The sequence below is a fragment of the Symphodus melops genome (genome assembly GCF_947650265.1).
Source record: "Symphodus melops genome assembly, chromosome: 3".
In the NCBI taxonomy this organism is placed as follows: domain Eukaryota; kingdom Metazoa; phylum Chordata; class Actinopteri; order Labriformes; family Labridae; genus Symphodus; species Symphodus melops.
In genome coordinates this window covers 14,490,300-14,505,199 of record NC_136693.1, presented here as the reverse complement: position 1 = coordinate 14,505,199, position 14,900 = coordinate 14,490,300, and the positions used below count along the sequence as shown (strand labels likewise).

The 14,900-nt window shown below is 38.2% G+C and overlaps 1 protein-coding gene across 1 annotated transcript in view; it reads right to left on the bottom strand.

Moving 5' to 3' along the window:
* Positions 1–14,627, bottom strand: part of galnt18b (UDP-N-acetyl-alpha-D-galactosamine:polypeptide N-acetylgalactosaminyltransferase 18b) — a 63,781-nt gene extending 49,154 nt beyond the window's left edge. The window contains exon 1 of the mRNA XM_079339100.1: positions 13,876–14,627. Within this exon, the coding sequence (XP_079195226.1) occupies positions 13,876–14,113 (238 nt within the window). The 5' untranslated portion in view covers positions 14,114–14,627. The remainder of the gene's footprint in view (positions 1–13,875) is intronic.
* Positions 14,628–14,900: the final 273 nt, after the last annotated feature.

Genomic DNA, 14,900 nt, shown 5'->3' with positions numbered 1-14,900 from the left:
TGCATTTCTCTCATCAGCTGCTATGTTTATGACACCTAGTAACAGAAGTATAGCATGAAAAATAAGGACAATAACATTTCACACAAAAAAACATGCTTTTTTGCTAACATGGGTATCATGTCAGAGGCCAACTCAGAGGCCAGATTCAAGTATGATCTTCTTTGCTAGTTCATGTGGAAAGAGAGAAAAAAAATAACCCCAGGCTGTCTGCATTTGCAAAAGCAGCTGGCTTAATGTGTCACACCTTTCACATCAGGCGCTCAGGGTGAAAACGCAAGCAAAGGCCAGTAATGAGGCTTAGCAAGCCTCTGGTAACAGTGATAAACACCAGATAGCTCACAGCAGTATCAAAGTAAGAAATGCTTTTTAATATGAAAGTTAGGGCAACAGTTTTGTTCATCTTATTGTTTTATTTAAAAAAAAAACTGTAATAGTATTTATGTTCTAAAACTGTTTCTTTATTTTTTTATTTTCACATTTGAGAGTTGCTGTTGTTGACATGCTCAATGTAAAGGAACACTAAATATTCACTGCATAAAACTAAGTCAGTTAAACTGCAGGGATATTAAACTGTCCTTTTAGGAAGGTCAAGTAATCAATTGGTGCAAATGTAAGTCAGTCAGGGGCAATGGTGAGGCAAAAGCAAGACAAACTCCAAGAAGTGAGGATGACTTGAGGGCCCAACATATTCTAGTGGGACCTTTGCTCACAGTCCAATATGTGCAGCTTCATTGGCATTCACCAGAGAACACCAGAATTGGCAGGTCCGTCATTGGCACCCTGTTCTCTTCACACATGAGAAGGGTTCACACTAAGCACCTGTGGCAAATGTTATGCAGCAACAAAATACAGCATCACTGTTTTGGAGGTGTGTCAGAGATGATCTGGGGGGTCATATCCTTAGAGGGTCCCACAGACCACCTTATGCTGGTGCAGTGGGCCCTGGGTTCCTCCTGGAGCAGAAAAATGCCCATCCCAATGTGGCCAGATTGTGTAGGCAGTTCCAGGGTGACAAGGCCTTGATGACACTGTCTGGACCTTTCCTTTCCCATGACATGTAGTATAGGACAAAGTCAGAAGCACTTTTACCATTGTGAGTCTGCAACAGCACCACAACAAAGCTCTGCTGTCATTGTGCCTTTGTACTTTTACATTGTATCCACAACTGTGTAATATTAATGTCCCAGTGTGGCAGTTTATATTGCACTAATGCGTTGCAAAATCACAAGAGGCACAGCATTTTTATGAAACAGGAGCTTCACAAAAACTCACAGGCAAGTCCCACCTTGAACTTGCAGTGTAAAAAGACAAGAGACTTAAATAACAGATGGAACTACTGTATTTGAAAGGTAACAATGACAGTTCCCTGCTGTTTCAACACAACACCTGTCAGGCTGTTCAAATATAAATTATAAAGTGGAAAAAAAAAACAAAAAACCAAAAAAAAACTCTGATTGCCCAGTCACATATTTTGGAACAATCAGATATGCACACAAAGTATACGTGTTGTTTTTTGTTACATCATCCTCAGGTTCGACAAAAACAACAGGATGCCTCTAATGTCTTCTGAAAAAAGAGAAGGTAGCGAATTGTTCCAGCTGTGTGCTGCTCCAGGCAGTTTGTTGACAGCTGTTTAAAAAACCCCAAAAGAATCCTTTGACCAAAAGAACATGTTATGTTGTATTTCAGCCTGAAGAGGCTGAAGAGAAGACCATCCATGTGTTGAACCAGAGGCTGCAGATTAAGAGGCACATAGCTAGGAAGCTCTGGAAAACAAAAATGAGGGTTTAGTTCTTTGTGTATTAGTTCTTTTATGAGAGCGTGGCAGATGTGGTCACTTGTTTGAGTCCTGACTCAGCTCCAGGATGCAGCCTCGTGGTTTGGTGATAATTTGGATCAAAAAGTTATTTTCTTCAACATTACAATGAGATGTTAGCTGCAAACTCAGTGCTAGGCTGCAACAAGTTAAACAGCCCTTTCCTTATCAGCACACAGCAGAAGCCCCACAAAAGCACATGACAGAGGAGCTTTTGCAACATGATGGGTTGCACCTTGAGCCAGGCCTACTAAATGGCTGCTGGCTCGTCGCTGATGGCAGCCGCTGCCCTCTGTACTGTAGCAAACTGGCAAAGCAATGCCTGACAGCTGTATCCGCCTATCAAGTTCTCTCAGAAGATCCAAAAATCTTTCCAAAACCTTTAAGTTGCAGCCTTATGGAAAAAGGGATTTTGACACACATTTTAATCAGCATGCAAGTCTGTATTTTTTAAAGCTCTGGTACTTTTTCTTCCCAACACTAATGTTACCAATAGAATAGCTTCCCTGTGACCACATAATGGCGGGCCCTCACTATGCATTGCATTGAGCATGAATGACAAAAGGGACATAACAGCCTTGAGAGGACAATAAATAGAAAGTGAATGTGTGGTAAAGAAGTAATTGTAAATCTGTAATGCCGTTCTCCTCAGTGCACAATTCAGCCCAGACCTTCTGATACAAACACAAACAAGGCTCCTCAGAATGGATTGGATGTACTTTTATGCTAAGCATTTGCTTTAGATGTGTTTTTGAATATGTGATTGTTTGCACTTACAGACAGAAAGGAAGGGAGGAGCAAACACTTGAGGCATCGAATCAGTTTGTGTGCTCTGATAATTTTTTTGTCTTTTTTTTTCTGGTAGCCTTCCCACAACTCCATTTCTCATCAACATGTTTAGCTTGATTTTGACTTTTTAGGCAGTATTCGTCAAAACTGCAGCTTCCAAATTCTCCTGTTTAAGTTTCAAAGTATTTACACACTTAGTGGGTGAAAGTTTGTTTCTGAACACCAACCATTTATTTCCTTAACAAACAATATCCATTATATGAAATGCACAGTGTGCACATACTGTATACAAACTTAATAGCAAGATAATGCAGAATTCTGAAGAGAGAAGTGAGACTACAATTTTTATTTGGTTCATGTGAACAAAGTGTTTTATTGGGAAATGTTTTTTTATAGTAACAGAAAAACAGATATATTGTGAATGGGTCCAGTATCTTATTTATTTTAAGGTTTATTCGGGAAAAAAAACGTTTTATCAACTGTAAGTTATACATCTATATAACAGCAAGCTAAGGCAAAACAAAAGGCCCCTCTCATAACAGCCTCAGTGTCAGTTTGTCATGAATGTGAGGCATCTCACACTTGCATGTTTCAGATATGGAAGCGGCAGCTAAATTATGTGGAAACTTGTTTACTTGCCAGATACTAAGATGCTTTTTGACAGTGACTGCACTTCATCATAAATCTCATCCTGTATGGAAAAGGCTGATCAGTTCCAGAACTTATAATTATAATAATTTTTTATGACCTCCTCAGTCCATGAACATGAGCTTATCATTTTCTCAGTAATTTAAAACTATACAGGGAAATAAAACATATTGGTTCAAAAGGAGGAGGATCTCAAACAAATGTGAAGTCAGAATGTCCAGGCATGATACAAGACTAATAGCAGCATGTACTAAACATTCAAACTTCTTCGATCTTATAAACCTTTATGTCTCTTTGAGATCTTTGCTGTTGGCTTATGTGCTGTCTACATGTTCCTAGAAACATTTTGAATGGAGTTGTCTTTTATTGATTTGCTTTGGTAGGAGAAACCTTGAACTTTTAATATTTGAACCATGTAAAGAAGAGAGTTCACCATCAGTTCAATAACCTTTGAGTATTTTGCATTAAATCAGACAGTTTAACATAATGTGTATATATATATATATATATATATATATATATATATATATATATATATATATATATATGCATGCAGAGGGTGCTGGGGATTATTAATGAACACTTTCCTTTTGATGAAAGTATCAATGAGTGCTGGGAGGTTGGGAACAGGGAGCCCAATCATTTAAAACTATTTAAAAACAAGTGCAATATAAACAGTTTGTTAATAAATTACGACACAATTAACACACAGGACTTTAACATCCCCTAAAGAGAGACAAAATAGCAGCAGACAGTACGTCGAGCTAGGTGGTGGCTCTAAACTTACATAAAACAGATTTTCTACAAAAGAGCAACATTTTGTGTGTAAAATTAAATACTAGCGGAGCGATTCAAACGGCATGTTATTATATGCACTTTGTTTAGGCTTAAAATTTCTGTTGTCAATGACCTCCTCTAACAAGATAAATCCAGTGCAAACAAATCTTTAGCTTTTGTGTCAACGATTTACAGCAGATTTTCACTGGATGAAGAATGCATACAACCTCAGCAATTATCACAAATCACAGGAATACCCAAAGTCATGCTCATCCTGAGTGGAATGAGCTACATAGATTAAAAATAATGCTGATAAGTGGTAATACTTTCAATGATACTTGGATGTCCAAGGTCTAAAAGTCCATTAACAGTGACTTCTAATAGAAGAAATATAATATGACCGCCTGATATTTTGTTTTTTTTCCTTCCTGGAGTTTAATTGCAGTGCTTTGTGCGGGATAACTGCAGTCCGAGTTGCTGTTATAACAGCGATGTATTAATGATGAGTGAGGCTTGGGAAAATGTCTTTTGATGGATCTAAATTATATATAGCTTTGATGAATCCCATCTCTAGGCCACGATAATTCTCCTCTGTCTTATCGAGTCTCACTCTGTAATCCATCTCCACCCAGAAACAGCTGATTCAATAAAGACAAATCGAATGCTGAATGTCCAATGTCTTACAAATGGAAGGATCTGCAGAGAGAAGAAAAAAAAGCTTCTGTCTAATGCATGAAACATTTTCTTTTGTAGTTGTAGAAAGGTTTAATAGGTATCTAGGATTGTATTGTTCTTATTGACATTTTTGGTCGAGGTATGAACAGATGGCTTGGGTTACTGACTGCACATTATCAATATGACATGTTGGATGGCTGCACACATCACAACGGTCCATGAGGTTCATGGAGGCAAATCCAAGCAGCTGGAAGATGTTGAGGGAACAGAAGCTGCCAAACAAACTTTGAACACACCAGCGGCAGACCAGGTTTCCCCAAAGCATCTTCGGGCTGAGATGATCGTAAAATAACTCACATCGAAAAGGTGTTTCCCTGAAATATTGTGAATGAGGACACTCGAGTTATGAGTGTGTCCTATGAGAGGGAGGTATCTAAACAAAGAACACTGGAGGAGGAAACAGACGGTGCATGATTTTAAAATTGTATTGTTTCTGTACATTTCTCATTACCTCCCCGTCTCTCAAGCTGCCAGATGTATTTCTCTTGTGGCTGAAATAAAACTATGACGGCGACATATTTTAAGGTTCGCATTTAACAATATTTATGGTAAATGTGGTGTTTGGATCATGCCTGTACAACTGGTATAATACAGAAATGATGACAGATGTGCACATTACCAATACTATAATCGCAGCAAGATTTCTTATTTTCACACTAAACTTTTATATAAAAATATTATTTAAAACATTTAACATGAAGGTCTTTCACCTGCCTTTTGTAAATATAACGATGAGCATGGTCTTTTTACCTACTATTTTGTAATGTTAACAGACAAAGAGTAAGGTCCTTTACCTTCTTGTGTCTTGAGAAAACACTTGAAGCTATCGTTGTAACTAAAACTTCACTTATAGGTAGATTTGTTGCTGGTTGTGAAATGGACTGGAAATAATAATGACGCCTTTATATTACTTACTAAGCAATACAGACTATCAGCCACAAAACTGATCATTTCTATATAATTATTTTGAATAGTTTTAACCACTGCTGCAGGGTCGGCGTCAGATGATTGATACAGCACATGACAGACTTTGTTTATATTTTTCAACAAAAATGCTGCTAAAAGAAAGAGGGATGACAATTTCCTTTGGGAAACAATACTTACATGAGTTAAGGTCAATATCAGGACATAGAAACCACTTTGTACACAGGATATGCCAAAATCGACACAAACAAATAGTTGATCATAAGAGCTTTAAAATCAGTGCTTTACTGCAAATACTGACAGCATGCTACAAGCTCTCTGAGGCAATGCTGTGGCTCAGCGCTGAATTAAGTTAAACAGTAACTGAGTGGCTAATGTTCATAATAATAGTGCCAATACTGTATGCCAATGTTTCAAAGGCTTAAATGTTTATCATGTTGACCATTTTAAAGTTGTTGAGTTGCACTCTTTGTAGAGTGCTATAAAGCTTTGTTTTTGATGAGTAACTCCCCTTTTTGTCACAAGCCAAAAGAAACCAACTGCACAGGATTTCAGTTGACTCTCAACACCTTGTCATTGGCTGTATCACACAATCCACTGATCTGCAGGTGGTGCACATACAAACAGAGGCCTTTTGGTTACACCTTGTGTCAAATGTGGGCAGCTTTAATTATAGGTGTGAATGCATGCAACATTTAGATGTGATCAACTTCAATACATACAGGGTTTCTCTTGTTGAGTAAGAACAGTACATCTTACATCCCTTCTTTCTGTAAAGATTGTAAACAGAGGTTTTCAGCTATTTTAACAAGACTGGCATTAGGACTGCATTTGTGTGACCAGCTAATATTGGCTTTTATTAGTCTTGTGTAATTGTAAATAAACTGATGAAAAAGGAATATCAGGATCAGGATGGAAACATATTATGATTGAGTCATGCTAAACAGAGCTGCTAATTTAAATGGTTGTTATAGTTCAGCCACCTTAACAGGTTTTTTTTTTTTTTGCTTGAATGTTGATTCCTTTTCAGGTCATGGCATCTGATGAAATAAAGTAAATAAAAGTGGCTTAACTGTACTTCATATTGGATAAATACAAAATGACTTTAATACTCTCAGTAAACATTATGATGTAAATTTTTAAACGGCTGATTTCTCTGTAAGCACAAAGTCTGCAGCCTGTGGGCAGGGATGTAGATGGTGTTCAAGCAATCAATCTTTATTTTCAATCATTTACAGTTATGAGAACATTTATGAATTGTATAAAGAGGTTGGAAGGTGACTGGTAGTAAAATGAAATTTTCAAAATAAGATGCAGCAATCATTTGAAGCAATGCTTCATTTCTAAAGCTGTGTACACATCAAACGGGAAAAAATATTTGCATCGCGGGATCCCGTGAATGTCATCAAGTTGATCAAATTTATTGAAGCAAAATTTCACCCGCCTGATACGGAAGAGACAAGCCAAGGGGGAGGTGCTTGTCACCTAGATTTTCATCTTCTTCTCCCATAACCAGCTACAGTAATATTATTATTGCTGCCATTTACCTGTTAACCTCCTGTAAGTCAGAAAAGTTTTAGATTTAAACACCATCATCGCTGTGTTTACAACATCCTTTGAAGACGCATGCAGCTCTGTGACTGTCAACGTTTAACTTAGGAACTGCGTCCAGATTATGGCCGCTGTCAGTGCTACTGCAGGCTAACCACTCGAGTTTTGCAGCTCCAGATGTCTGCAGACTGTAATTATTACATTCTCCTCCATTCCTGACGTCAGCCTTGTCGTCGTCTTCTGTCAATGACAATTGGCTGTCCCATCAAGACATCAAGCAAATTTGTTGCTAAAGTTGGATATATTGCACTCTTGCAAAACCGCGACAGACACGAATTGCATTGTCATTTCACGTCCATTTCGTTACGATACGCGTCATTCCATTGACTTTTTATGCACTATTGTAGCGCAACAGATTAAATTTGTGTTTGGTGTGTGCAGTTTTAAGGAGAAAGATACACACTATATACACCAAAAACCACACAATATACACTTCCTGCACTTTTATAAAGTATCTATTACAATCTGTTTTAATCTCTGAAATAGTCGTTATACCTTTACAAATCTTATAATACCATTAGTAAAGCTGTACTGTCACTCTCCTGCTTACAGAGCAGCAGTCTTTAACTTTTCATTACATTACAACATTAATTAGTTACTCAGTATGGGCCCACTTACACTAGTTCTCTAACTGATGGCCAATATAGAGGTTAGGGCAAATTAATTAACGACTAGAAGGCATCCCTAATTTCTTTTTTATTCATAGTAAATATACTCTACACATCACACCAACAAGCTTAATGATCATCAGCAAAATTACAAAATAATCACCTTTACCATCATGCAGCACCAAGAGAAAAGATGTAATTTGCTTGGCTCAAATCAGTAAATGAAAGTACAACACAGAAGAAGTGACACAACACAATGAAACAGACTAATTAGCACTGCAGAAAAACACTGTTGATCTCAGTGGAGATATTTCAGCCAAAAGCCAATATTTACTAATTGCTTTAAAAACTTTGCATTTCATTCATTTTGAATGCCTTCATGGCAGCAATTTAGAGATCCCTTATTTAGAAACAAGCAGTGTCACATTTTCAATAGCAAAAAAAAGAAGTGCAAAGCTATATTTAGTTACTAAGAAACAAGACTGCCTTCCTCAAAAACTGTTTCAAAAGAGTTTTTAGACTGCTCTTTCTCCCAGGGGACGAAGCAATTTGAAAGAGCTGGAAGCATGTGTAAGTGAGTAGTACTTTCCTGAGCTGCATACCACAGCATGCAAGCACAAGCATGCACAAGAACACCTGCACACATCCATGTGTATGCATGTGCTCCCACCTTTGCTATCACTCTCCCCCCATTACCTCTGCTGCAATCATTTGAATATCAAGTTTGACAAAAAAAATATATATATATATATAACTGTCCTCTGAGCATCAACAGAAACTTTGATTTATACTGAGCTGCTCAATTGACTTGACGACTGGATTTTGCTTGGAGCCATCTTGGGAGCTGTCGCTATCATTTGCAGCTAAATCAGCGCTGTGTTAATGAGTAGCTCTCTAAGGCCTCATGGCCATTCAGTCAAACTACGAGCTGCTAATTCCCATCCTCAGAGGTCAGAGTAAGTCATGAATAATCACACTGTCTCATCATAAACAACATCATGATAAAACTGTCTTTCACACATTTTTCAGAATAAGGACTGCAACTGACGATAATATTGATAGACAACTCTAGTCATTGAATATTGAATGGCTTAATAGACTATCATTAAAGGTTTGCACAATAACTTAATGGCCCTTATTCAGCTATCCATTTCCCAGGACTTTCTCAAACTCAAAATGACATAAGACGGAGGATTCTGTTTTGTAGCCTTTGAATTGCTTAAGTAAAAACATTTGATCCGCTGTGATAAGAATGGAGGAAGAAAAGAGAGAAAATATGAGGTGATCTGAGAGAAAAGTTTCAAGGTGAGGGACTGAAAATCCAAATCACTGCATGGCTGTAACATTAGACTGTTAAGATGAATGTCATTCACTTCAATCTAGTAGAGAAATGGATCACAGCTGATTCATGATCCTGTGATCCGTCGATCAATAGTCAAACTATCATCATGGAATAAAACAAATAAACTTCCACTACATCCCTATGTATGGTGTCAGTTAAAAGACTACCGCATTTTAATTATTGCATATATGCACCATGGAGATCTGCTGATCAAGTAAAACATTATTTCGTTTAAAATATAACTTCCTTTGTGGACTTTCACAGAGACAGATTGTAAAGTGTCTGTATCTTAGTGTGTATGGTTACTGTAGTGGGTATTTTCTATCTTATTAATATATCTAACGTCTTTAACTGTGCTTCTTTTCAAACCACACTGGAGTGACAACATGACAAGGTACTGCGTTGTCAGTGTACACCTACCATGTTGCTCTGAGTTTAGTTTTATCTAACTGCTTACTATAACTATTGAAATTATAAACCCTTCAATGAAACTGTGTTAAAGAAAAACAAAGTGAAAAGATTATTAAGAAAAGAGATTAAGTAATTTCATGTTGATCAATGTTCTTTAATTTGATATTCTAAAACTCTTCAAAAATCTCTTCAAAAATCATTTACTGTTTTTCATGAAGAACACTAAATTGAACACCTCTAATTGTTGACATCGAGGAGCTCTGCCAAGCCGTCTTTGTACAATTTCATCTAGTGTCATTGAGATTGTGAAATAATTAAAGCAATTGTAAATTGCAATCCTATTCACTTAAATTCAATACTGCTTTGTAAATAGCTGCAAGGAAAATCCTGAGAAACAACTCAGAGCCAAAAGCATTGAACACACACAACATATAAAAGAAAAAACACCTATGAGAGGAATATTAAATAAATGACCCCACAGTCTGGGAAAAAACATAAAATAGCTGCTCAAAAAGATAACTTTGTCTTTTTTTTCAAACTAACTACTTAAGTGAGCTAGAGGTGTGCATACATCTTTAGAGGTGAAGTTCATAGATCCTTTAGTGCAATAGAAAGAGTAAAAAATAATTCTTTACAAGAAAAGTGTAGAGCTATACACTTCTCTTAAACATATTGCGAGGACCTTTAACTGGCTATGAAAAAATCTGAAATTCATGATGGTCTTTGAACTATAAAAAACAAGCAGGAACATGAAGAATACGATTGATTCTTTATTCACAGTAGTCTTTCATGCCTTTGGATCTGTCAAACAGTATCCCCTTTCACACATGTACTGTACTCCTGAAAATATCCTGACATTGTCTGGTTGAGCTGCATGTGTTAATGCAAGCAAAATAATTTTACACCAAATGCTTTCCCCTTTCTGCAACAATTCGATGTGTAAACACAGAGAGGAAACACTTAGGAAATTAACATTGGGCAAAGGGATAGGAAATTATTTTAATAATGTTTGACTGTTGCAAAACCAGTGGGATAATCATGTAGCTGCTTCTTACTCTTTTCTGCTTGGCCAGAGATTAGCAGCATGAAAGTTTTTTGGGGTTTTTTCTTACAATTTCCATAGAAATGACTCATGATGAGAGACACAATAGACTCTTGAAAGAAAGCAAGACTCAATTGCTTTTACAGAAAACACTAAATGCAAGTAAAGGAGAAGATCAGCAATGAGATCAAATGTATGCCTTTCCTTCACAATGGACACCAAAATCATTGCACTGAAACTTTCTTTAAGTAGCTTGAAGTTTAAGACAAGAAGTTCTGTCACAAAACTGAGAATCAACAGTAATAGCAGCCAAAGTGGCCCTTTCTTAAACTAATAAACAAAAACGAGCATTTTGTTGTTGTTGTTTGTTATTTTTTGGTCAACATCAAAGACTTTGGTAAGTATTGTGGTTCATTATTCCATGTTTTGTTTTTAAACCTACGGTAAACAACTGTCTAATAATGTTGTGAATTAATGACTAGAACCCTTCAATAAACTTAAAGGAAGTGCAAGTAAGAACTCGTCCAATAACAAGCAGCTGCTAGATTTTTCTCTCATTTTTGTCTTCCATGCAGCAAACAGCCCTCATGGTGGGCGTGTGTGAACCTGCTCAGTGGGACTCGTCAATAAATCTTCCTCGTCTGACTGTACTTAATACAGAAACGGCTTTCTGTGCTGTTGCCACGCAGCCTTGTCCTAGTAACAGTCCACTTAACTTCATCACATAGTAAGAGAAGTGGAATAATACTTGTCTCATCCCTGAGTGGGAAGCTGACACCAGAGATGCCTCTTTTGACCGTCCTCAGTGAGTCAGCTAAAGTAGATCTTTCATTTTGCATGCAGTAATGCTTGGTGGTGTGGGAGCACTGCTGGTCTCACAGTGTACTAAAACTAAGTGCGTGTGGATCTCAGTTCATAGCAAACAAGGTTTTAGATGTGCGAATCACGGTGCTGAATTTAAATATGCAAGGACGATGTACATTTCCTGTACTTGACTCATGATATATGAAGAATATGTATTTTTAGAGATGTCAAAAGTGCACTAATGACTCTCTGAATTCGCCCAGAGCTCACTGAGTGTTGACGCCGGCGGCCACTTACAGACTCAGATTATGGCTTTATATTTGCAGCGGAAGCTTTCCCTGCAATTATCAGGGAAGGGCAGACAGTATGGCTTGTACTTAAAGTGGCAGGTCACTTTGTTGGAGAGAATTTTTATATATTTATTTACTTTTTGTAAATGCAAATATGCACTGATATAGAGTGACACCAACAGTTGCTTCGAGCATTATTCCCAATCAGACTCTGAGCAGCGCTCTCAAACCCAAAAAACGACAAGCACTTTTGGTATTAATGTGAGATCTGTCTTCATGTCCCTGCAGCTTGTGTCAGGGGCCTCGAAGATGCTGCAGGCTGAACTTTTTTTCCTTCTACAAAACCAGGCTATCTTTGTTTGTTTTTGCCATTTCTATAAAAACATAATCTTTAATAACAGAAATGAGAGTGGTTTTGATATTATCTAATTTTCTGAAAGAACAGCTTAAGGCTTGTTTGCCTGAAAATTGGTACAATTATACTGGGATGTAAAGTGTATCATGTAATATACAGTCTACTGATTCAAATATCCGGTGCTTGAAATGAAGGGCACACTATTTTATTGATTCTTAAGAAAATGGGCAAATACAAGTTATATTTCAGCATTTATCAGGTAAAAATATTGTGAGTATTCCCTGCGAATCTTTGCTTTGGAAAATCCCTTACAAAGTGTACCCAGTCATACAGATTTGTTTTTCTGCTTAAATCTACCATGAATGATCTTTTTGTGTTACAGCAACAGAAATAGTTGAAACATGACTTTGGGGTAAGGTCACCAGGGGCACCTGAACAAAGCTCCGCCCAGTAGACGCCTACGGGTGCCAGGCTGAAAGTGAGACCTGCCTCCAGGAGGAATGTTTACCCAAGCTTAGCACAGAGCCTTTATTGCTCATAGCAGCATGAGCTGAATCCTGTCTGCATTTCACTTCTTCTGCTCCAGCTCTGTGCCATTTCATATGAGGGCCTGCCCAAAATGAGACCCCCCCCAACACACACACACGCACACACACACACACACACACACCCCTCGCTCTGATGACAAGAATAGCTCCTTTAAAGACACAGAGTGAGAGAGTATAGGGAAATTAACCGTGTGTGATCAAGTATAAAGGAACTGTACACCAGGAAAGGATGGAAAGCTGAGAGGAATTTGAGAAAAAGGATTCCAGGCATTCCAACAAGAGACTCAGAGTTAAGTTATTTATAAAGAGCAGGGGTTTAAATAGTTATCTTTTCACAATATTCCTAATCAAATAGGATAAAATAAGATGCCATTTGAGTATGAATGGACAGAGGGATCGGGAAATTTCCCAATTTAGCCACACAGGATGGATTTAGAGTTAGAAACATTACAATGCAGTGTGATATACAGTAACTCTTTCACGCTTCATAGAGCTGAGCCTTTAAGTGTATTTAGACTGGAAAGGGATGCATAATGTTGTATCATCATTTGTCTCCAGGTGGAGTCCTGTTAAAGATGTGAGGAGCTAATGTATTTTAAAGATTTTACAGCTCGTTTTAACATTTAACAGATCTACTAAACGAATCATGGTTTCTATCTGTCTGCAATTCTACCTGTACTAGAAAAGTTAATGGCAGAAATATCAAACTTAATATGACTTAAATGTAGGGTTTTTTTTAGGGAAAAACAGCCTATAGTTCTAACTATTCAACTCCATGCAGTGCTATATTAATCATTTTCTAACAGTCATTTGTGCTCTATCACACCCTGCAAATAACCTGATCTTTAACACACAATAGTTCCTGCTGTATCTATTTCCTGAGACATAACATAACATAACATGCACATAACGGCACATGTCCCTGTCTGTCTGTCTGTCTGTCTGTCTGTCTGTCTGTCTGTCTGTCTGTCTGTCTGTCTGTCTCTCTCTCTCTCTCTCTCACACACACACACACACACACACACACACACACACACACACACACACACACACCTTGCAGTGACATAAAAGTAAATCTAATAAAACTTTCTTTTCATAGCTGATGGAGAGATGGATGGAGAGGACGCAGGCAAAGTATGAAGTATATAGTATTTAGGAGTGAGGTGATGTTTTACCTTGTATGTGCTGGTTGACCACGTTCTCCAGCCGGTCGAGTCTCTCCATGATCCGGAATGTGTCTCCTCTTTTGTCCCCTTCTAACTTTCTCTCCGGTATAGGCATGGGAACTTTGATGTAGATATTTGCGATGTAGTTAGTAACCCATCCCACATAGAGCAGGCACACTATGTTGGTCATGCCGCTCAGGATCACGCATGTTGACACCAAAGTTTTGGTTCTCCTGGTGCAAGCCATGCCGACATCCCTCCATACAGTCTGCAGGATCTCGGAGCACAGGGCGACAGACGGCCGTAAAGAAAACGTAATTATGAAGTTATTTCCAGCGAGTGTACAGATGTGCAGAATCCAAAGCGCAAAGCTTTTGTTCAAAAAAAGTGCTGTGAATTGGCGCAGGTAGCTGTCAAAAATCTACAGGTGAAGGTTTCCTTCCTCGTTCAATTGCAAACCTCCGTCAGCTTCAGTTGCATGTGAAGATCAAGGAAACAGCCAGCATCCTGCAGCAGCCAATGGGAGGTATGGTGAAGACTGACAGCCGCCGCTGCTGAACGCGCCTTTCTGCGCACTGATTTACAGTGGAAGTGGATCTGACCGGACTATTTCCACAGACCTGAGCACAAAGTAGGGTAACCTAATTCTACTTACAAAGGCAACAACCACGCAGACATCGGTCTGCACATGCCATGTGTAATTCCCCCTTCAGTGTAACAAGAAGCAAGACAAATCAAGCGAAATATCCGAGAGTTGATCATTGTTTTGTCCCGTGTACGAGCAGAAACACTTTAAGAGTTAGGCTACTGGGATTAGATCTTTCTAAATTAACATGAATGATTGGATTTCTTGCTGCAGTACTCGATAAATCCACGAGATAGAGACAATGAGGGATGAAGGCGGGGTCCATGTTATAGGTCTGGCTCTTGTCTTCAATCCATGACACAGGCTTTATGCAGTGAAGAGGATGCACTTATGCACGTGGCTGTAATTAAACCTGTGTGAGCAAGGAAAAATTGCACGACACCTCAAG